The sequence below is a fragment of the Mus pahari genome, chromosome 21 (genome assembly GCF_900095145.1).
Source record: "Mus pahari chromosome 21, PAHARI_EIJ_v1.1, whole genome shotgun sequence".
NCBI lineage: Eukaryota > Metazoa > Chordata > Mammalia > Rodentia > Muridae > Mus > Mus pahari.
Window position 1 is genome coordinate 20,048,831 of NC_034610.1, and position 22,060 is coordinate 20,070,890.

Sequence of the window (22,060 nt, forward strand, 5' to 3'; positions counted from 1 at the left end):
AGAAGAAGAAGAAGAAGAAGAAGAAGAAGAAGAAGAAGAAGAAGAAGAAGAAGAAGAAGAAGAAGAAGAAGAAGAAGAAGAAGAAGAAAGAAGAAGAAAGAAGAAGCAGCTAGAAATAATATGTATTCATTACTCTTTAATGTTTTTAAGCTGCTAGGAATTTTGTTCCTATCTTGAATTGATATGCATTTCTAGGAGCAAGCCCTAGTAACCAAGTGAGTCCTCTTTCCTTCCCACTACATGCAGTGTGCCTTGCAGATGAACATGCACATGCATTATAGGGAGGTGTGAGTACACTACTCCAAAGGAAACTGGGTCTGTCCGGCCCAGCCCCACACTTTCTAAGCCAGGCCTCTGCAAAGCCAATGAAATCCCAGGGAAACCTGTCAGCAGGCAGCAGGCAGAGGGAGAATAAAGGGGTGGGAGAGCTTCCGGTACTCTCCACGCAGCCCTGGGTGGGCGTCTGGCTGTGTGAAGCCACAAAACCCCAGTCCACAGGGGGTAGAGAGGGAGCAGTTCAAGGTCTCTGGGCCTCATGGAGGAGGCCAGAGATGACAGGTTCTCAGTCTCAGACATCCCAGACATCACTTTTATGTCTCGGAAGAGCTGAGAATGAAGTGGGGGCCCTGGGGGCAGCTCAGTCAGCCCTGGGGCTGAAGGGAGGAGAGGGCAGGGGGAGGGGGGGGGCTGGGTGGTGGATGGGCAGGGAGGGAGGGAGGGATGAGGGGGAGAGGGAGAGAGAGGGAGAGGGAGAGGGAGACAGGCCAAGCAGTCCCTTTTAGAATGGGCTGAGCTATCTTACAGTTGCCAGGTAACTGTGGGGGTGGAGTCTAGCCAGGATACCAGGAGCTTGGGACATTGTGTTCGTGGCTGACAGTCACAGGATTGTGGAGTTGGGGGGCTCCGTGGTGTCAGGCACCTATGTCTGTCTGGGAGCATGGCTTACTGTTCTGTCCCTTGTAGAGTTTCTACTGGGTCGCTGGAGTAAGTCTCACTTGACCAGAAAACAGGCTGCCTTTCATGATCCCGCAGAAACCCACTAATGGTCCCACAGTCTGCAGACCCAAGATCAGGGTCTACTCAAGCAGGAGACAATGTAACTATAGACCAAGTGAACCAGGTTAAACCGGATACTTGACTAAAAAAAAGGAAGCTGAGGCCCTAGGTCAGACCCTGAATGATGTTATGGCTGAGTAGCTTGGTGGTCTTGTGGGAATCCTAACAGTGGGAGCCAGGGCTGTCCCTGACTCTTTTGCCTGGGACCCTGTTCCTCCTGCTGTTGCCTCGTCCGGCTGTGATGTGATGATGGTATGTGCCTGGTCTTATTGTAGCTCATGATGCCATATTTGGTTGATGTCCCTAGGAGGCCTACTCTTTTCTGAAGGAAGGCAGAGGAAGTAGGTCTGAGGGGAAGGGGAGGGAAGGAAAACTGCAGTCGGGATGTAACTTATGAGAGATGAATGAAGACAGAAGGAAGGAAGGGAGCCAGCCTGACCTCAGTTGAGCCAAGCGCATGCCCAGAATGGGTAAGGGATCCACCCCTCCTTTGCCAAATGTCCAAGGGCATCCATGGTAGGCGGACTCCAGAGAGAAAGCAACTCTAGCACTCACCAGATGTTTGTGTCCTTGCTATAGGACCCTCTGTCAAGGACTCTTCATGCTGTTCAGTATAGGGTTGCCACTCAGAACCTGAAATAGGTGACAGCCTCCCACACAGGACCAGTGCCTCCAAGTGAAGGCTTTTCTCTTACCTGGAGCAAAGACTGGCTTCCTTGGCCCTGCAGGTGGGCGGGGTCTGATGTTTAGGAAACCTTGTTACCTTGTTTCCATGTGAACTACAGAAGTAACTGGTGGTCACATCTATTGGGCTTCAAGTAACTGCTGTTCCTTCTGCTCTAGGCCTATAAGTATCTTGAGGAGATGAGGAAAAGACTTCCTTCGGCCAACATGTCTTACTATGTGGACCAGCGCACTGTGGACACTGTGCACCAGGGCCTGGGCCTCCCTCCATCTCGTATCATGCCCGAGCGGGTCCGCCACAATAGCATGGAGGACCACAAGGAGGTGTACGAGGAAGTGATAGAAGAGGTGGACAATGATCCCTGATGCCCAACCAACCAGCATCCTGCAACCTGACCTAGTCATCAGAAAGGCAGCTGTTTGTTTGTTTGTTGCTATTGTTTTTAAATTTTGCATTGTAAGCAAGAGCAGTGGGCCGTTTGGGTCCAGCCACTATGGCCCAGGAGCACGCAGTTCGGTTCTTAGAAGGGAGACTGCAGGTGTCTACAAGTTGTTCCTTCTGCACTCCTGCCTCTGGGCGCTTGGCAGCTCCCGTGGGAGTTTGGTTTACTTCCTTTTAAAGGAGGTAATTTCTTTTCCCCCATGGATTCCCAACAACAGACCCAGAAACTTCTGGAACTTGTGACATGAGCTGCACTTGGTGGTTGGGGACTCTTGTTACTGTTAACTGTGCCCAGGGTTGGTTACCTGATAGTCCTCTGCAGACCCCAGTGCCCCTGAGACCACAGCAAGGGCCACCTGGGGCAGGCCTGAGCCCTAAGGACTGTGCCTTTTGTCATCAAGTAGGGACTAGGGTACCAGGCACCATCCACGGCTCTTCACATTCCCATGACATCAAATAAAGTCCATTTCCTCAGGGTAAGTTCTCTCAAAAGGCTGCACTTCTCTCGTGAGGACCCGGGGCGGAAGAGAACCACAGAAGCAGCCTGTGTGTCATCTGTAGCCTCTTCATTCTCACAGGAACACAGTGTTGCAAAGCCCTTGGGGAGCCAGCAGGCTGCCCTGGCCTGCTGTGCTATCACCCCACCCGGCCCCACCCGACCCCACCCGTAGTAAAGACTGAGTAGCTGTCTCTTGTCTTTACTCTTGAGGCCCTGACGGTAGAGCCCAGAGTTCTGCTCTCAGGAGGCAGGTCTCAGGCCCCACACCCCCAGCCCCAATTCTGTCAAAAGCTGTTGTGTCCCTTTGCTGCGCCCTCTCTCAACCAGCAAGGAAGATGCAACCACCAGTTCTTCTAACAGCAGTTTATTCAGTAAGCTTCAATCTTCATCTCCCCTGAGCCCCGGGGTACAAGCCCTTTTATACTCTCATATCCACTCCAATCGCAGCAGGCCATGTCACCTCACCAGGCGCGCGGCCTCAGCCAACCAGAAGAGCGAGAACATATCACCACCAAATATGGGCCTGTTTCCCACAAGCTCCATAGCCAACAGGCGTCATCTTTAAGGTGTGGCTTAGGATAGCCCAGGGGAGAGGCTGCAGCCTCCTACATCCTTTGGCACAGACCCCCCCAGTATTTTTAGCTGACCGCTTAGCCTGGCCAAGGAATAACAGCAGGGGACAGATTGATAGGAGCCTACTTTGTGCACACAGGGACCAGCAGCCTCTCCAGCCCTGGCTCCCACACAGAGCCCAGGCGTGTGGACTGCTTCTCAGGGGCCTTCCCTTGTTCCAGTGCTGATGGCCCAGGCTCCATCCGGGCCCCTGTGGAGACTCCTCAGGGCTGTGGAGGGGAACTGGATAGGAGCTTGTCTTTGAGTCTCTCCAGAAGCAACAGAGCCCTTACTGCCAGCTCCCTACAGTCCTCATCCATATCCTTCTCGGCCACGTCTACCAAGGAGAAACAGAGAATGTGTGAGTGACAGGGCAGGGCCAGTTAGTCCACGTCTGGTCCTCTACACCGCTCTTGACGAAGCCAGAGAGGCCTCTCCCTGAGAGGTCACACAGGTCAGGTGTGTAGTTCGGAGGCCCAAGCACTGACCTGGATAAAGCCAGCCAGAGAATACAACCTGGGAATACAAGCTAGCACATGACCCTGAGAAAAACCTGGCATTGCCGAAGATGGCTGAGAGCACCGGGAACTTGGGGGAATAACGGACGGGACCTCCTGTGACTAACCATCCGAAAGGGCAAAGCAGTAGACGGCACACAGGCCCGGCCTGCCCCGCAGTCCTGGGAGCCTGCCTCAGGGTCAGTCACAAAGCCTATCAGAAGCTGGCGCTCTGGATATGTCCTCCCAGTGGGTGCTGGGACAGTTGTGGGGTCAAGAGTCAGGGTCTGCAGCTGACTTTTAAGAGAATATGCAGAGGTGAAACACAGAGTGGTTCTAGATGGAAGTTTCCAGCATTCCATACCTCCATGAATACCTGTCTGGATTTGATTTGATTTTTTTTTGTTTTTAAAGATTTATTTATTTTATGTATATATGAGTATACTATAGCTGTACAGATGGTTGTGAGCCATCATGTGGTTGCTGGGAATTGAACTCAGGACCTCTGCTTGCTCCAGCCCAAAGATTTATTTATTATTATATGTAAGTACACTGTAGCTGTGTTCAGACACACCAGAAGAGGGTGTCAGATCTCATTACGGATGGTTGTAAGCAACCATGTACTTGCTGGAATTTGAACTCAGGATCTTCGAAAGAGTAGTCAGTGTTCTTAACCTCTGAGCCATCTCTCTAACCCCCTTGATTTGATTTTAAACAAGTCTCAGTATGTAGGCCTGGCTGGCCTAGCACTCACTATGTAGACCAGGTTAGCCCTGAACTCAGAGCCCCATCTGTCTCTGCCAAGTACTGGGATTAAATGCATGTGCTGTTGTGTCTGGCTTTGGATTTGGGAGCCTTCTGAGTTGTCTGTTGAGACCCAGGTAGTAATCCCCAAAGAAACGGGTAACAGTTGTTCTCTGGTTCCCCCACATTCATGTCATCACACCTCTCAGAGCTCACACAGGATAGACCCACTCAGACTGGCTGGCCTAGCCCCATCCACGCCAGCCACCCCACATCTGGTGCCGCTGTTCTGGTCCAGACACTAACCTGCCAACCAGGATCTGGCTTCCAGTAGCTCATCCAGCAGGTCCCCCAGCAGCCGCTCTGTGGGTACACTGAGGAGGACAGAGGACACAGCAGACAGCAAGCCCTGGCGCACATAACTACCAATCAAGAGGGTGGGAAAAGGTGAGGCACAGCTTTCTGAATGGAGCCCCAACTAGCCTACCGGAAGGACCTCCCACATGGACTGAGTCCAGCAGGCCAACTGTAGTAAAGCTCATTCCAGCCCTATCTGAGCCTCCCCAGGCAGGACTAACTACTTGTTAGGAAATGTCAGGCATGCTGCCTTGGAGACTCTATGCTGCGCTTAGCCCCACGGGCCACTCACATGTCAACGTGGAAGCGAAGGGCCCACACAAACTCCAGCAGGGCCTTACCCATAGGCACGGCCACCTAGAGGTCAGCACAGGGACAGCTGGTGAGGGTTGCTGTTCCAACCCTTGCACCAAAGAAAGGATCCCACCGGGGCGGGCACACCTCTGACTGGGGACGCATGCAGGGCCTCATGCAGCTCCACAGACTGCCCCTAGGGCCAACGGCAGGGGACAATGTGTTCTGAGGGTCCAGTGCTCCCCCACAGGTGGAGGCCATCCCTACAAGTGCACTGCTGTGGAACTACGCGGCAGGGCTTTCAGTCCCCATTCCCAACTCACTGCGGTGTTAACAGCCAGGTACATCAGGGACGCTAAGGTGTGGGTCAGTCTTCCAAGTACCAACTGATCATCTCCTAAAAGGTCGAAGGTCACCAGAGGCCTACAACATAGAGCTGAGTGAATGGGGCAGCCCCAACACCTAATGGTTGGCCAAGAAGAGCCCAGAATGAGCACCATGACAGAAACCCAGACCCTTGGAGGGTCACATGGTCATCCTCCCACCCTCACACCCTGGGCCAGTGTGGCAAAGGACAAGCCACAAGGGGAAGGCATTTCCAAATGCCTCCCTACACCATGTGCTCCCAGGCACACGCCAGGCCCCGAGTCACAATCACACTCTACATTGTTGCAGAAATCTCACAGGCTGAGCATGGGGTGAGACTCAGCTATAGAGATGGGAGGAGGTAGGCAATGGGTGACCACCAGGCCAGCAGCATTGACAGCATCTTCATAAATCCAAGATCAAAGAACACAGTAACGACTATGCCCTCATCACAAAACTCAATAGCAAAGGGACCTTCCAGAATATTCCACACCATTTAACTCAAGCTTATAAAATAATTCAAGCCCACACTTATACCCTACTGTGTCACAACTACTGTTCACAGGTGTGTCTAAAGTTCCAGAAACCTCACCTGTCAAAGTGCTGAAGGAGGGGGAAGAAGAAGTAGCCAGCCACAGAGCTGAACTCATTGGGGACGCCTGACAGCTCCTGCCGAGGACAGCCCTGTCAAACACACAGCATTAGTCAAGGTACAACGCTACCATCACCTAGTGCAGTCATGCAGACCCCGTAGGCTTGCCCTGGCCTTCCTGGGACAACACCCTGTGGAGAGGACACTTAGTTTCAGGCCACTATGGTCTGACAGCAAAGAGTTCCAACCCTGCACATCAACCATGCAGAGCTAGATAGTCCTCATCATGGGATGACCTGTGCATTGTAGCAAACTAAACAGCCTGGCCTCCAGCCCTGAGCTCCACTCAATATCTCCAGAGACCATAGTCCCAGGGTCATTTTTCTGTTTGTTTCTGATGTGGCACTCCTGAGACCTGAATCTTCACTTTTATGTTTTGTTTTGTTTTTTTAAACTTTTTAAAAAAGATTTATTTACGTATATATGAGTACACTCTAGCTGTCTTCAGACACATCAGAAGAGGGCATCAGACACCATTACAGATGATTGTGAGCCACCATGTGGTTGCTGGGAATTGAACTCAGAACCTCTAGAAAAGCAGTCAGTGCTCTTAACTGCTGAGCCATCTCTCCAGCCCATTTCCATGTTTTAAAATCAGGTTGGTCTAACATGATTCAGTTTGTACGTAAGCTCTTGCTGGAAGGAACACTGACACTGGAGCTGACCTGCCTGTGACTGAGTTCCCTTCAGTCAGCCAACACCTAGCGCTGCGGCAGGGTGGGCCCTGTGGGCCACAAGCCTGGGGTTGCAGATCAGGTATCCTGCATATCAGCTATTTGCATTACAATTTATTTTTATTTTTTTATTTATTTTATTTTATTTATTTATTTATTTATTTTGGTTTTTTGAGACAGGGTTTCTCTGTGTAGCCCTGGCTGTCCTGGAACTCACTCTGTAGACCAGGCTGGCCTCGAACTCAGAAATTCGCCTGCCTCTGCCTCCCAAGTGCTGGGATTAAAGGCGTGCGCCACCATGCCCGGCTGCATGACAACTTATACCAGTAGCAAAATTACAGTTATGAAGTAGCTGAAATGACCTTATGGTTGGAGGTCATGACAACATAGGATCTGAACAGAGTCCTGTTACCTTGGAGAACCTCCGGGTCTTGCTTCTGATCCGCTCCTCCACAACCACCTGCCAGTCAGGAGCAGCGGCATTGCCAGTCTGAGAAACAGCTAGTGCTGGTGAACACATGGTGCCAGGAACGGGGGAACCATGCTGGGAATGTCTCTGCAGGCCCCTTGGCCGAGACAGTGCCTGGGCAGCCAGAACAAGAATCTAGAGAGAAAGATGTCGTGAGCAGGGACTGGAGAAATGGCCAAGAGGTTCGGAGCACTCACTGCCCTGGCTAGGGACTCAGGTTCCCAACACCCACACCTTTTCTGGTTTCCACAGACAGCTCACACAGATAGCACACTAACATACATGCAGACAAAACGCCCACACACATAATCTAATAGCCAAAATGTTGAAAAAAGACTCAGAGTATGTGTCTCTAGGGAAGGATGCTCTTCAAAAAGTAGGCTGGCATCCACGAAGCTCTGCAGCCCGGATGATACTCAGCCATAGGAAGAAGACATTTGGTTTTCCTATAATAATACATTTCATGTTGTATAAAAATATTCCAATACAAGTGTTATCTAAAATACACATCAGAACTGGTTACGCTCTAGTGGTTAAGGATGCCCGATGACCTTGTAGAGAACTGGCGTTCAGTTCCCACCGCCAGTGTTAGATGGCTCTCGGCCACCTGTAATTCCAACCCCAAGGAGTCCAACCCCCTCTTCTGGCCTCACAACACTGCACACAGCGTGTTCACACTCAGACACACAGGCATATGCATGTGAACACAAACCACACAAACAGGGCCCACAAGATGACTCAAAGAACACACATGCACACATGCACTGATAAATAAACCTATTTTAAAGTCACACAAACAAAATTTGACTACTCTGCCATCAGCTCTCAGCCTGGTAAGCCTGTGGTTGGTAGACAGACGTGCTTCAGTTTCTCATGTTCCAAGAAAGCATGGGGCAATCTTTGGCTTCAGTCCATACAGGTCAACCTCCCAATTTAGTGCAGCTTGAGCCTGACAGGGGTCTGGGTCACTTACATCCAGGATGTCCATGCGCTGCCGGAGGCTATAGTTCAGGCCATAGAACTGTGAGGTCAGATACTTGGCTACCTGGGTAGACAAAGGAGAAGCCACTGTACTAAAGCTCCAAGACTACCTACACAAGGGCCAATCGGGGCCCAGAATGGGACCACCAGGGATTCTGAGGCTCCCAGTCTGGCTAGGGTCACGATGCTAGGACATACCTTCTCCGGGTCTGTGACTGTAACAGCCACCAGAGCGCTCTGGCGCAGCTGCTCAAACTCTGCTACACAGGTCTTCTCTTCCAGGTGCAGTAGCACCTTGGCCAGCTCCACACTCACCTGCACAGGGACAGGAGCCAGGGCTCCTTCAGCCCCAGATGCCCAGCCAGCAATACAGTGCCACCCTCTAAGATCTGGGATACACATGCCACAAAGATAACTGCCAGCCCAGAAGCTCCCAAACCCCCCACATTCCCTGACACCCTCTTACTGCTCACCTCCCGAGTGGCCGCGGGGCTCCTATATACCAGGCCCTCGAGCCCCTTTAGGGACGCCTCCCAGCGTTCCACGTCCTCAGATGCAGTCAAGGCTGCACAGAACCCAGACAAGCCAGTAAGTCCCAGCACTGACTCCAGTATGCAGTGTCAACATGAGGCCTGGCAGTAGCTCTAGGACAAGGTGAAGTGGGGCCAAGCCCAGGTACCCCTCAAAACAAGCTATTGTGGGGTAAGCACAATGACCAGACCTCAGCAGAGCCCACCTTCCACGCAGTCTCGGATATACAGGGGCTCCTTGCTGCTCTTCAGCTCTTTGTCCCCTGACATGTCATAGGGGATGAACTCATCGTCACTGCGGTAAGACAAACAGACACTGGATCTGTCCTGCCCAGTCGGGATTTGGGTTATCTTTGTTTCCTCAGGAAGGCCTGAGGATACTAAAATTCCCTCCCAGGAATGCGACAGCTTCGGGAGATGGCCACATGGGAGGGGAGCAACACGGCTCTGCCTAGGCTCCTGCTTCAGGCTGGCGGGAAGGTGAGAATAGGACTAGCACCTTCCTGCATGCAGTCAGCTCGCCCCTACACGTGACCAGAAAGCCACCCTCAGCCAATCTTTGGACCCACAGAGACCAAGGAGCCCCACCATACCTGTCCAGCTCCGAGTCAGAGCCCTGCGGCTGAGTTGTGGGGACGTCACTCTCCATGGCCTTTCCTGGTATCACTACAGGAGGCTCTGTGTCAACAGGAGCTGGGGATGGGCCTCTAGCGAACAAGCAGCAGCGGGGTCACCCGGGATAGCCCTGAGTTCCCCATTTCCCAAAGAGGCTTCTATTATTTGCCCAGACAAGCCCCCCTAACTTTTGTCGGAAGGACTCAAGATGGGGACTGGGAATGGAGAGGCCCTCACCGTGACACCGAGGAGCAGTCACCCACAGGCCCCGGGGCAGCCAAGGCCAGCAACTCACGGCTCATCTCGTCATCTTCGTACTGTTGCAGATACACTGGAGTCAGTCAGTGATGCCACGGGCTTCCGATGCCACCTCCTCTCTGACGGGCAGCCCAAGCCAACCCTCCTCTTGTGCCCCTGAACTCATTTCACAGCCCGGCCATTCACCTTTTCTGAAACAACTTCCAAATGCCCACCTCAAGGTGTGCATGGTGTGTGCATGGTTCTTGGTGTGTGCATGGCGCTAGGTATGCTGAGCCTACAAGTCCTCCTTCAGGACTGAGACACCGAACGCTGACACATCCAAGGACAGGACTCAGCAGAGACTACATCTGCAGGCTCATAGTGAAACCATGCAGGGCCCAACACAGTCAAGGTCTGTATTATCCAACCTGGCAGTGCCCATGCCAATTAGTGGGCAGTAGAGGCTGATTTGCCCCACACCCTGCCAGCCCAGAGCAGCCCTACTGTCTCCTGGATTCAGAGCACCCAGGTCCAGCAGACCAACCCCAAGGCAATGGCTCCCTCTCTCCTGCTTAACCACGCCAGAAACACATCACATTCTCACAGATTTGACCCTGACCATACACGCCCACTCCCACCCCCAGCCACTAAGAGCTGCAGTCAGTTAGAGATGCCCCATGTATGAAGCCTTGGCCCCTGGCGTGTTCAGCATAGGATACTTCTCAATCCTGGATCCCAGAAATGTGGGGTCCTAGACTACAGGTACTGTGTCAGCACCTGTACCCCAGGGCCCTGTCGCCAAGAGGACAGAGAGACGACAGCCTACTCACTTGGAATTTCAGGGGAGGCCCCTCAGGGTGGATCCTGGAGCTGATGACCTCGGCCACAATCATGCCCAAGCGACGCACAGGGGGCAGGCTGCTGTCCAGGCGGCACTTGACGCCAGCCATCATGCTGGCCAGCAATTCTTAAAGTACCAGACATGAACCCTGAAGGGTTCCTCAAAGTGTGGGGGGGTGGGGAGTACCCACACCACAGCCTGCTCACCATCCCGGATGTCCTGCAGCTCCGGCTCCCTGAGGTGTGCCAGGCAGACAAGGATGGCCTTGCTGATGTAACACTGCTGCTCCAAGGGTGTGTGTCGGACAGCACTGCTGCAACCCCAGGTCTCCAGCAGCTCCTTAAGCACCTGGCAAACAGCAGAGCCTCAGACCACTCAGGCATCGGCTACACCACAGCTACCCGCATCTCAGACCGCTCAGGCATCGGCTACACCACAGCCACCCGCATCTCAGGTCAGAGCCTACAGCTGTCCCAAGGAGCTGCATGTATGTGAAGCCAGACCCTTCACAGAAAACAGAAAACAGTCTCTCGACTGCCCTTCTCCCCGGATACCACAGGCTTGGAGGGACGAGAGGTGCTTACCTGTGTGAGGAGTGGCCGCCGCTGACTGTCTAGAGCCAAGTACCCCAACAGGCTCTGCACCATGGGTGTCTACAACAAAAGTGGGGTCCTGTCTACCAAGCAGAAACTGCTCCCTAGAGGAATGGGATAGAATGGAGCCAGGCTCCAGCCTCCCACAAACCAGAGAGCTCCCATGTCCACCTCTGCACCGCCACTTCCAGCTGAAACTTTTTGTTTGTTTGTTTGGTTGGTTGGTTGGTTGATTTTGGTTGGTTTTTTTTTTCCGAGACAAGCTTTCTCTGTGCAGTCTGGTTGTCCTGGAACTCACTCTGTAGACCAAGCTGGCCTCGAACTCAGAAATCCACCTGCCTCTGTCTCTCAAGTGCTGGGATTACAGGAGTGCGCCACCACTGCCCAGCTATCCCAGCTGAGACTTTTTATACTCTCCATCTCAACCAAACTTCAAGACACAAATGGGTTATCTGTCAGATTTCAGACCTTGTGGTCCTCGTGGTAGAGGACACCTTCAGTATCGGGTTTTTCAGCCCAGATGCGTATCAGCATGCAGCTCTCCCCACTACAACTCTCCAGACACCTTCCTTCTGGTAAGGCTTTGGAACCTAGAGTCTTACCATGCGTGCGTGCGTGCATGCGTGCGTACGTGCGTGCGTGTCTGCCTGCCTGCCTGCCTGCCTGCCTGCCTGCCTGTGTGTAAGTGTGTGCAGGTGCTGCAGAGTCCGATCCCATAGAACTAGAGGTCCAAGCGTTTGTAAGCTTCCCTGTGTGGATACTAGAAACTAAGCCAGGGTTCTCCACAGGAACAGTCAACACTGAGGCACTGAGCCATCTCTCCTTTTTGCAGTTTTTTTTAAGACAGCATCTCACTATGTCAGCCATGCTGGCATCAACCATGGCAGTCTGCCTCCACTGCCTGCTGTTAGAAGGAGAGGCTGAGCCACTGTCCCCATCCTTGACTCATGCATGCTTCCTTTACCTTCCTTATCCCATGACTGAGGTGGCCGATCTCCCTGTCACCCCTCCTGCTCTCACACGGGACACTGCCATGGCAGATCCCCAGTTGACCATCCATTTCCTGGCTTAAGCTTCTTGCTCTAACAGTACATGGTAAACTGTTAGCTATTCTCTCAGTATGTGTATGTGCACATGTGTGCAAACTGTGGAAGTATAGGTATGAAGAAGTATGTAGGTTGTTTATGTGTGTAGTCACATGTACATGTGCATGCATACATGTATGTGGAAACCAGAGGTCAACCTCAGGAGTCACACCTTAGGAGCCATCCAACTTATTTTCTGAGACAAAGCCTCCTTTTATGTAGCCCTGGCTGTCCTACAACTTGCTCTGTAGACCAGGCTGGCCTGGAACTCACAGCTCCACCTGCCTCTGCCTCCCATGCTCACTGGTGAATGGCAGTAGCCCCAATAGGCTCACATATTTTAATACTTGGTCCCCAGTTGGTATAACTGTTCGGGAAGCATGTGGCCTTGTTGAAAGAAGTGTTTCACTAAGGGACTGGCTTTGAGGTCGCTAAAGACTCTGAAACCATAAGCCCACATGAAACATTGACTTTTATGAATTTGCCTTGGCCATGGTGCCCCTCCAACCTTGGTGACAGGGTTTCTCTGTGTAGCCCTGGCTGCCCTGGAACTTGCTCTGTAGATCAGGCTGGCCTTGGACTTATAGAGATCCACTTGCTTCTGCCTCCTGAGTGCTGGGATTGAAACTATGCACCACCATTCCTGGCCTTCCCTTCCCCATTTTCTTTGTTTTGTTTTGTTTTTTTTGAGACAGGGTTTCTCTGTTTTGCCCTGGCTGTCCTGGAACTCACTCTGTAGACCAGGCTGGCCTCGGACTCAGAAATCCACCTGCCTCTGCCTCCCGAGTGCTGGGATTAAAGGCGTGCGCCACCACGCCCGGCCCCCTTTCCCCATTTTTAGCAACAGTTCTTCCTGGGACTTGGAAAGCACACAGCCTCCACCCTGTCCCGGCATTCTCACCGTGTGCTGGTACTGCAGGAGCAGAAGCTTGCGGCTCACCACAAACCGCGCTTTCTTATTCTTCACCACCAGGTTCCCTAGTAGTCGTGACAGGACTTCAGGCCTGGGAAGCAGGGGCAGAAGGGACCTGAATCACAAGTCAGCCTTAAAAGACAAGGAAAACAAAGAGTATGGTGTCCTGCCCTGCCACCTGCTCAGTCTGTCTAGGCCAGCCCTTCTACAATCTCAGTTGGTCCTTAATCTTTCTTCTTCCCAGAATAAATGTGAACTTCCATGGGAAGCCTGACCCCATCAGAGCTGCGAGGAGCAACCCAAGAAGGCGGGGGTGGGCACAACTAACGGCCAGTCTGGCAAGGCAGTGCTGAGAGGTGAGCCGCCCCAACGGCACAGAGCATGGGCTCAGCACCCAGGAGAGCAGCAGAGGGAACGGCAGCAATGCCAGAGTCTACCCTGCAGCCCCGCTGCTTACCTGGGAGCAGCCTCTACAAGTCCCGTCAGCACAGCCTCCACTGCCCGGTCAGGCACCTGCTCCAGCAGGCGCCAGCACACCCGCTGCCACAGACAGCTGTCCCGGGTGAGCACCGTCAGCTGGGGCACCAGCACACCCAGGATCTCTCCTGAGGGGACACAGAGGCCCTGGGCTTCAGGACCCACCCTCAGCGGGGGAGGGAGGGGGACCAACAGGGGCGCCCAGTGCCCACAGCCCCACAGGTCCACAGACATGGGCAAGTCCAAGACAACATCAGCAGACCCAGGGTCCAACCCAAACGAGGGGATTCCCCTGAAGGTAAGCGTCGACTTACACGTCACTGCGTGGGACGTAAAGTGACCTTCCCTCCTCTAAGGGTGGGAAGGTGTTAGGGACTACTCACTCTTTCGGCCCTGGATGCAGACCTTCCCAAGAACTCGAGATACGAAGGAGACGGAGCAGTCTAGACCACCTGAGACAGAAACCATGGCAAGACTGCAGAACCGGCCGGCCGGCAGGAGGAACGCCGAGGACATCCGACCACACATGGCAACTTTATGTTTAGTGGCCAAGTCAGCTGTAGAAACTCTTTGGAACGGATGTGCATTTCAATCTAACATGAGAGGAAATCTAGACGGAGCTGTTTTTAACTTGAAAATTCAGTAATAATGTGCTTTAAAAGTATCACACACAAGCTGAACACTGGTGGCACATGCCTTTAGTCCCAGAGCTCAGTGGACAGAGACAGGTGGATCTCTGAGTTCATCGTCAGCCTGGTGTACAGAATGAGTTCTAGGAGAGAGAGGGCTGCCCAGAGAAACCCTATCTCAGAAACAAATTAAATGAAAACAAAACAACATCATCACACATCATCTCAATGATGCCGATGATCCTCCCGACATCACTGAGGAGGCGCCAGACGGGGCCTGGCCTAGGAGTGAAGTACTGAGGCAGAACTGCGCTCAGGGCAGAGTATAGACCACAGCAGCCACTGCCCACAAGGCCCGCCCTCGGTGGCAAAGGAGGAGGCATGAGAAGGGCAGAGACAGCGAGCTGACGGGAGGCAGCCACCCAGCAGCAGAGCTGAGATGATGCTGAGATAACAGTGCCTTCCAGAACACAGACACGGAGCCAGACACACCATGACAGAAGGGTGGGAACCTGAGAGGCTTCAAGGACAGAATCCAAGTGCCACTAAGAATAGAGTGAGACCCTGACTGTCTCAAAAACAAGACAAAGCAAAAGAGACCAGAAAGTAGTTGCTGTAAGAAACTAGGGAAGACAGAGGCTTGGGCCAGGCTGGAGCTATGCCAAAACTCCAGAGGACCAGCTTCCTCTGACGTCACATGGGTAAAGGACACAGGAGCCCTCAGGGTGCCGGGCTGAGCCCCTGGAAGCAAGCCAAAGTGAAAACTTAGCTAGGAGCAGACTGAGAGAAAACAGCCAGCGCAGCTCCCGTAGGCCGGGGAATGGCTCAGACCAGAGTGTGCACGTGACGGGCAGAAGGAAGGCGGGAACACTTCAGGAAGAGGCACAGGCTCATCAGTCTCACTGGCCTGTAATCTGACAACCCAGGATTCACCATGGCCCTTCCCCAATTCCCACTCTTGGGGTATGTACCAGGGAGAGCCAGTTGTAAGGACCCAGAGAAGGCAGAGCTAACCTTGGACACCTACAGGGTGGTCTCTAGAGATCTGTGAGTGACAGCAGTTGCCATAGTGCCGGACACACATGTGAAAAGCTCCTGCCCTCAGAGCCAAGAACAGCCAGCACTCGAAAGCACCACCGAAGACACATAGATGAGCAGGCTCACATAAGCATGGACGTGGACCTCAGCACACAAGGGTGCTTCTCAGAAATACAAGCAACTGGGCAGAAAAAGCGGGCCTAAGTCTGGTGACGTTGTCTAACACCCAGCTAAGAACCAAAGGAACCTAGGGTCAGAGCCAACTCCCCAAGATCAAAACCCAAAAGAGAGGTGAAACTCTGTCAGATATGAGACAGCCTCTAACCTGCCTGATGCCACATTTTGGACACTTAAGGCCCCACAGGCTCTGAGAAGAGGGGGGAGAAGATAAAGGCCATGAGAGATGTCGAGGCAGGGTGCTCACCTTGGAGAAAGTTCACAACTGCCTTTAGTGCCTGCACAACCTCCTGGCCAAGCAGAGGGAAGTAGTTCTGGGGGAAGAACTGGGTCAGGTTGTCCCGCTGGAGACAGTTGCCCAGGAGATCAGGTAAGCCCACGACCTTGCTGAGTAGCGTCTCCTGGAACAGGGGAAAGCTGGGCTTTGTCTGCGGCCGACACTGCTCCTCCATTAGAGCAGCCACTCTGCCCGTGCTCAGAAATGTGTCCAGCAGTTGAGCCATCTTCATCAGACGGAAGCTAGGGCTAAAGAATAGCAAGTGTATCGGGCAGAGCCCTTAGCCCCCCAGCCCCCTCTGCCTAGTGTTGCCTTCTGGCCATAAAGAATCAGTCCCTGGCTAAGGACATGGCTTCATTGGTATAATAAGCCCTGCAAGCATGAACCACATTAAAAAAATCCAGTGGTGGAGCATGCTCAGCACTCAGAAAGCAGAGGCAGGTGGGTCTTGAGTTTGTGGCCAGCCTGCTCCACAGAGCAAGTTCCAGGACAGTAAGGCTCACACAGAGAAACCCTGTCTCAAACAACAGCAACAATAACAACAAAGCCAGGGGAGACAAACACATAGCTTAATCCCAGCATACAAGAGGCAGAGGCAGGAGGGTCTCCATGGGTTACAGGGGTAGTCGGGGCTGTATAGTGAGACCCTGTCTCAACCCTCTCGGCCCCACAGCCCCCGCCCCACAAAAGCCAGGTGAGGTGACAATATCCTGAAGTCCCAGTCCTAGGGATACAAAGACAAGTGAATGCCTAACCTAACTGACAACCTTCCAACAGATAAGAGATCCCATTTCAAAAAACAAGAAGCGGCCGGGCGTGGTGGCGCACGCCTTTAATCCCAGCACTTGGGAGGCAGAGACAGGCGGATTTCTGAGTTCGAGGCCAGCCTGGTCTACAAAGTGAGTTCCAAGACAGCCAAGGCTATACAGAGAAATCCTGTCTCGAAAAACCAAAAAAAAAAAAACAAAAACAAGAAGCGGAGTATGGTGGCATTCTGGAGGCAGAGGGTAGAGAATCTCTAAAGATCTTGCTTCAAAGGCCTATAGAAAAAAAAAAAAAAAAAAAAAAAAAAGAAAGAAAGAAACACACAAAAAAGAACTAGTCCCAACCATTTCCTAAGCATTTATATTTGCTTATCAGCTGAAAAGTGCTTCGCTCCCCTGCTGAACATCATAGGATGTCCTGGACCCTACACAGATAGACACCGGTCCTTCCCCCTGCTCTGGCCTGTTTGCACAAGTCTTTTTCTTTTTCTTTTCTTTTTTTTTAAAGTTTTGATATTTTATTTTATGTGTGGGTGTTTTGCCTGTATACTAAATGCACACAGAGCCTATGAAATCAGAACAGGGCGTCAGATCCTTTGGAACTGGAGTTCCAGAGTGTTGTGAGCAGCCATGCGGGTGCTGAGAACTGAACCAGGTCCTCTGGAAGAGCAGCCAGTGCTCTAACCACTGAGCCATCTCTCCAGCCCCACTCCCCAGCAGTTTATAAAACCCCAGCTTCCCAAAGCCACAGATTCTTCCAAGGACTGCCACTCAATTGGATGTGGAACCTGGGTACAGGGAATCCACGGCAGCAATGTGGTAGACAGACATTTAAACCTGAAATGTCACCAGGTGTGGTGGCACACGCCTTTAATCCCAGCACTCAGGAGGCAGAGGCAGGCGGATTTCTGAGTTCAAGGCCAGCCTGGTCAGAGTGAGTTCCAGGACAGCCAGGGCTACACGGAAAAACCCTGTCTTGAAAATAAAAACAAAAACAAAAATACACAAAACAAAAAACCCCTGAAATGTCCTGATGATCCTGAAAGTGCCACAGAATAAAGGATGGGCCCAGTAGAGGAAGCAAGTGACCAGCTACCTTTAGGGCATCAGCTAGGGACAGTGGAGACTCTCTGAGCGGCTGATCTACATGGAACCCTAGTCTTCCAGCCTGGAACAACGAGTGAGGCCAGGCTAAGATGCAGGGTCCTTCCCCTTCCAGAGCTACCCAGTTTTAAGGTGTTGGGACCCTTCTCAGGACGTGGGCGCCCTGTTGCTCACTAACTGCTCACCCAGCAGTGCTCTCAATGGCTTCCATCAGCACCAGGAAGGCTTGGTCTGGAGGGCCGTCCAGGAAGAAGCTCTCCCAAAGCTGCTCCAGCTGGCCACCGGGGGATAGCTCCAGCCAACCTGGGCTCAGCTTGCTGACCAGACATCTAAGGACGGCTGAGAAATGGACAGTGGCAAACTCCTCCTTCTCCTCAGGAAGAACTGGATCCTCGGTTCCACCGAGGTATCGCTTCAGAGTCCCCAGGGAAGAAAGGATATGGCCAGCATCCTCTGAGGATGAAAGGGTGTGAATGGCTTCCTGGACGGTGAGCCGGACAACAGACGGGGCTGGGTCCATCCTGCAGAACAGGGCTGGGGGTCAGAGAAAAGCATGTCAGAGTGTCAAGAATTCTTCCCATGGCACCCACGACGCTAAGGAAGGAAACAGGAGGGTCGGCTCCAAGTCGCAGAAACCCCACCAGCCCTCTTCTGCGCTTCCAAGCGCTTCACTCACAATCTCACTCACGCTATCCCGTCCTTCTCCGAGTTTCTCGCCCGCCCGATGATGTGACAGAGCTTCAGTCCCGGACTGCGCCGGTGCACTGTGGCTGACTCCCCGGTCAAACCCGCTGATAACTTGGATGAGTGAGTGGCTTGCCAGGGTGCAGTAACTAACACTCCTGCGTCTGCAGTTCCAGGTTAGCACCCAGCCCTCTAAACACGAGGCTCTCGGCTCGTACGGAAACTGGCCATCCTGCAAGGCAGGCCACTGCAGCCCCGACTGGACCAACCACTCCTACAGGGTCCCTCCGGCCAGCATGCTTCAGAGCCGAGGCCACATGCTCCCTCTTGCGCGCCACTGATTCGCCACGGCACCAGGACCACGCGCCAGATTCAGTGTCAGCCGAGGGCAGCTGTGAGTTCGAGTCGCAGAGCTCACGTGAAACTTGCACGGGTATTTAGAATTTCTGGGGCTGATCCAAACGCGTGGCTAGGGACGAATCAGCGGCGCGCCGACGCGCTGGTGACCGCGGCATCTGCGCCTGCGCAAAGGGAGGAAGAGGCGTGGCCTAAGAGCCCGGGGATGGGGGCAAAGCCTGATTGCTTGACTGGGGTAGGCGTGTCCGCTCTATTGGTCCCCTAGTGACTGCCGTCTCCGTTTTCCTTAATTCAGGAGAGACTTTCCCCAGCACATTGCCCCACTATGCTGCCTTGGGTCGGATGGCTTTCCACTCTAGAGCACTAAGCAACTCGCTAGGCGCCCTGAGGGAAACAGAATAAGGAAGCCAGGAACAGCGGATACGCACAAGTTGTAATGCGTATGCGCTGATGTATTTGGTGGTACACAAGGGTGTACGTTTACTGCGAACACGCAAACTGCGTGTAAACTGCCCCAAATGAAACACCACTGGCTGAGTAAACACCCAGGGATCCTGACTGTCGTCTGAACTTAGCAGTATGAAACATTCCATCATGGCAGAACTTTTCTTGACCGTTCTGATCTGGAAGATACATTGAGGGAGCAACATTTCAGCGGAACTGGGTGTGGGTGGAAATCTGAGCAAGCTGTATTCATTCAACATCATCAAGCAAAATTACCCTTCCTGAGCAGGAAATGAGCCCACTCGAGGCTTAGCAGTTCACAGAGCGTACCGGGGGGCAGAGCGATAACTCAGAAGTTAAATATATCTCAGAGGTTAAAATTACGTGTGGCTCTTGCAGAGGTCCCAAGTTCAGTTCCCAGCATCCACGAAAAGTGGTACCGATTAGCCGACCAGGATCTCTACACAGATAAAAACTGGGCTTAATCAAAGAGAAGGTCTTCAAGTGGTAGCTTTCATTTTTTTTTTCTCCATGTTTGTCCTCAGTGAGAGATGGCAGATGGCTCCCCTAGTATTAGGGGACTGGAGGCATTGGGACCCTTAGCCCTAAAAGTATTCTAGCTCAGGAATCCTCAGCCCTTTCCTGTGGCTGGTGCAGCTTCCGCTGGGCAGATCTAGGCGATTGTAGGGACTCCAGCCCTCGACAGCTTTACAATTTTTGTGTAGACCTTCTCTCTTTAATGACAGCCAGTGTTAAAATTCTTGGCCTAGGGTTGAGATCTCTTGGCTCTCTGGAACTCATCTGGCATCCAAGGCTACGGCATCTCTTCTCTGGTTTAGTCAATTATCCTCATTCAGTCTCAGTTTCTGCGCTCCCCTGATGTCTCCGCTACTGCTTTCTCAGCATTGACCAAACTGACTGTCCTGTCCCTTTTGTAGCTTGGCCTGCCAACTGCTCTCTGCCACCTCTTTCTTCGTGGTAACAGCTTAGCCCACATTACTGAGAGTAGGCAAGCAAAGCCTGGAGAGGAGCCTTTTACTGAACCTAAAGCTGCAACAAAAGGGAGGAGGTGAGGAAAGCCAAAGCGGCTGCCTTCCGATCCTGCAAAAGGGCACGTCCTCTAATCAGTCTGCAGCAGCCTCTGTAGTTCCTCAGCTAGGCCACCAGGGGACGTGTTCTTCTCAACCTGGTAGAAAAGGTTGCAAAAAGCCTTGGAGCTGTGCCTTCCAGACCTGAAGCAATCTTGTAGTTTTCTCAAGGCCCTCAGAGCTTCCTGGATAGTCAGAGCTGACATTAGGGCAGGCCAGGAGCTGTTGACTGACAATTCTTTTGCTAAAGGCATCCAGGATAAGAAAGGGAAACCTAGCAGCTGCTAATTAAGGGCTCGTGTCTCCTCAGCACCCAGTATTTTTGCTCATTTTCTGGAAATGAATACCAGAGTGCTTACAATAATAAATGTTAACAGTGCTTAGCCCCCTGGCCAGTGCGCAGGCAGAGATGGGTGTCCTTATCTGTTTTAGAACAAAGGGGTGTTAGGGGGGTCCAATCTTCACTTAAAAGTAAAGGTGCTTTGCTGCCAAGCTTGATCCCCGAGTTCAATCTTCAGGGCTCACTTGGTGGGAAGAGAGAACCGACTTCTTAAAGTTGTCCTCTGCCCTTCACAAACGCACACACTCATTGCTCCCACAATCACACACAAACATACACACAAATAAATGAATGTAATGGTAATTGTTCTTCAAGAAGACTAGACCTGGGAGCTGGGGAGGTGGTTGACGAGGCAAAGTGCTTGATGCACAAACATAAAGATCTGAGTTCAAACCGCCAGCACCCACTATAAACGCCAAGTGAGGAGGCGCACATCTGTGTTGCCAAGGAGATGTAAACAAAGTCTCCCCTCCTTCTACAGTCCTGGTGATAAGCCGAAGTACATTTCCACCAAAGTTGACTCTGAGGAATCAGTGAGTTTATTAGGCTTACTGACAGAGCAATGGGTGAGGGGTTATAGGCAGTAGCAGCGGTGACCTTAGAGCAGACCCCCGTGACTGTGTAGATAAAACCCTTCCCTAATCTTTCCATATCTCTATATTCTGTCCCTTCTCTGAGTCCCCCATGACTACAATGAAATCGGGCAGACTTGCATATAACTGATTGGGAGGAGGCTGGACACTCAAGTCAGCATCCCTGGCCCTCGCTGCCCTTCCTCTATGAGGTAATACCAAGCCCCAGACATAATGGTCATTTCCAAGTTGATGGTGACAGATGTCTTGGGGGATAGTCCTGCACAACAGTCTGTGATCCCAGCATCAGAACAGGGGTGTAAGAGAATAGTGTGTGGAGAAGAGCTTGCCAGTCAGCCAGTCTTGGCAATCAGTGAACTCGAGAATCAGTGAGGCGCTGTTTCAAAATAAAATGAGGTGGAGAGCCCGAGGAAGGCATGTGACTTAAATGTTTGGTGTCTACACATGAGCCTGTGAGTAAAACACACACAGAATAAATACATAAATAAATAATAAAGGTCAACACTGGGTTCAGTCCAGAGAACAGACAGTAAGAAACACCACAAAGACCGTTGTCAGGACACATGTGGGGCACTGTGGAAGTGAGAGGGGCTGGAGGCGGATATCTCCTGATGGAACCAAGGCTTGAGAGTGGGGTGTGGGAGCCCCAGCAGGAGACACTCCTGAATCTCCATCCCTAAACTACAACTTCATGACCTCTTGACCTGAAGTTCACCATCCAGGACTTCCCAGTGAAGGCAGTGTTGGGGACATGTACCTACGAAGGTCTTTACTCTGCACCTGCGCTATTCACATGAGCTACATGCACTATTTTATCTTTTTGCCATTGTTTTTTTAGTTATTTTTGTGGTGCCATGGATCAAATTCTGGATCAGCATAAATGTTTGTTTGTTTGTTTTGTTTTGTTTTGTTTTGTTCTTCAAGACAGGGTTTCTCTGTATAGC

General features: G+C 52.2%; 2 protein-coding genes across 4 annotated transcripts in view; one reads left to right on the plus strand and one right to left on the minus strand.

Moving 5' to 3' along the window:
• Nucleotides 1-2,674, plus strand: part of Ift140 (intraflagellar transport 140) — an 81,741-nt gene extending 79,067 nt beyond the window's left edge. Inside the window, exon 30 of the mRNA XM_021221172.1 lies at nucleotides 1,900-2,674. Coding sequence (XP_021076831.1) covers nucleotides 1,900-2,106 — 207 coding nt within the window. The 3' untranslated portion in view covers nucleotides 2,107-2,674. The remainder of the gene's footprint in view (nucleotides 1-1,899) is intronic.
• Nucleotides 2,675-3,193: 519 nt separating this feature from the next.
• Nucleotides 3,194-18,774, minus strand: Telo2 (telomere maintenance 2). Of its 3 annotated transcripts, none has more exons than XM_029533188.1 (21): nucleotides 18,299-18,774; nucleotides 17,796-18,144; nucleotides 15,713-15,990; nucleotides 14,005-14,073; nucleotides 13,602-13,749; nucleotides 13,133-13,235; nucleotides 11,138-11,206; nucleotides 10,760-10,901; nucleotides 10,543-10,679; nucleotides 9,710-9,789; nucleotides 9,451-9,564; nucleotides 9,064-9,152; nucleotides 8,801-8,892; nucleotides 8,526-8,642; nucleotides 8,320-8,391; nucleotides 7,290-7,481; nucleotides 6,144-6,235; nucleotides 5,509-5,608; nucleotides 5,184-5,248; nucleotides 4,841-4,956; nucleotides 3,194-3,630 (listed from the first exon to the last, which is right to left on the minus strand). In XM_029533188.1, the coding sequence occupies exons 2-21, from the start codon at nucleotides 18,128-18,130 to the stop codon at nucleotides 3,518-3,520; spliced, it is 2,523 nt and encodes an 840-aa protein (XP_029389048.1). In that variant the 5' UTR covers nucleotides 18,131-18,144; nucleotides 18,299-18,774; the 3' UTR covers nucleotides 3,194-3,517. The 3 variants fall into 3 exon arrangements, with proteins under 3 accessions (XP_029389048.1, XP_021077035.1, XP_029389047.1); XM_021221376.2 differs by having other exon boundaries at nucleotides 17,796-18,131; nucleotides 18,287-18,774; XM_029533187.1 differs by having other exon boundaries at nucleotides 18,287-18,774.
• Nucleotides 18,775-22,060: the final 3,286 nt, after the last annotated feature.

Coding starts and splice junctions, on each gene's coding strand:
- Telo2 (XM_029533188.1), bottom strand. CDS start 18,130: ATGGACCCAGCCCCGTCTGTTGTCCGGCTCACCGTCCAGGAAGCCATT. Junction 4,957..5,183: donor CTTCGCTTCCACGTTGACAT/GTGAGTGGCCCG, acceptor CTTGATTGGTAG/TTATGTGCGCCAGGGCTTGC. Junction 3,631..4,840: donor AGCCAGATCCTGGTTGGCAG/GTTAGTGTCTGG, acceptor TCTCCTTGGTAG/ACGTGGCCGAGAAGGATATG.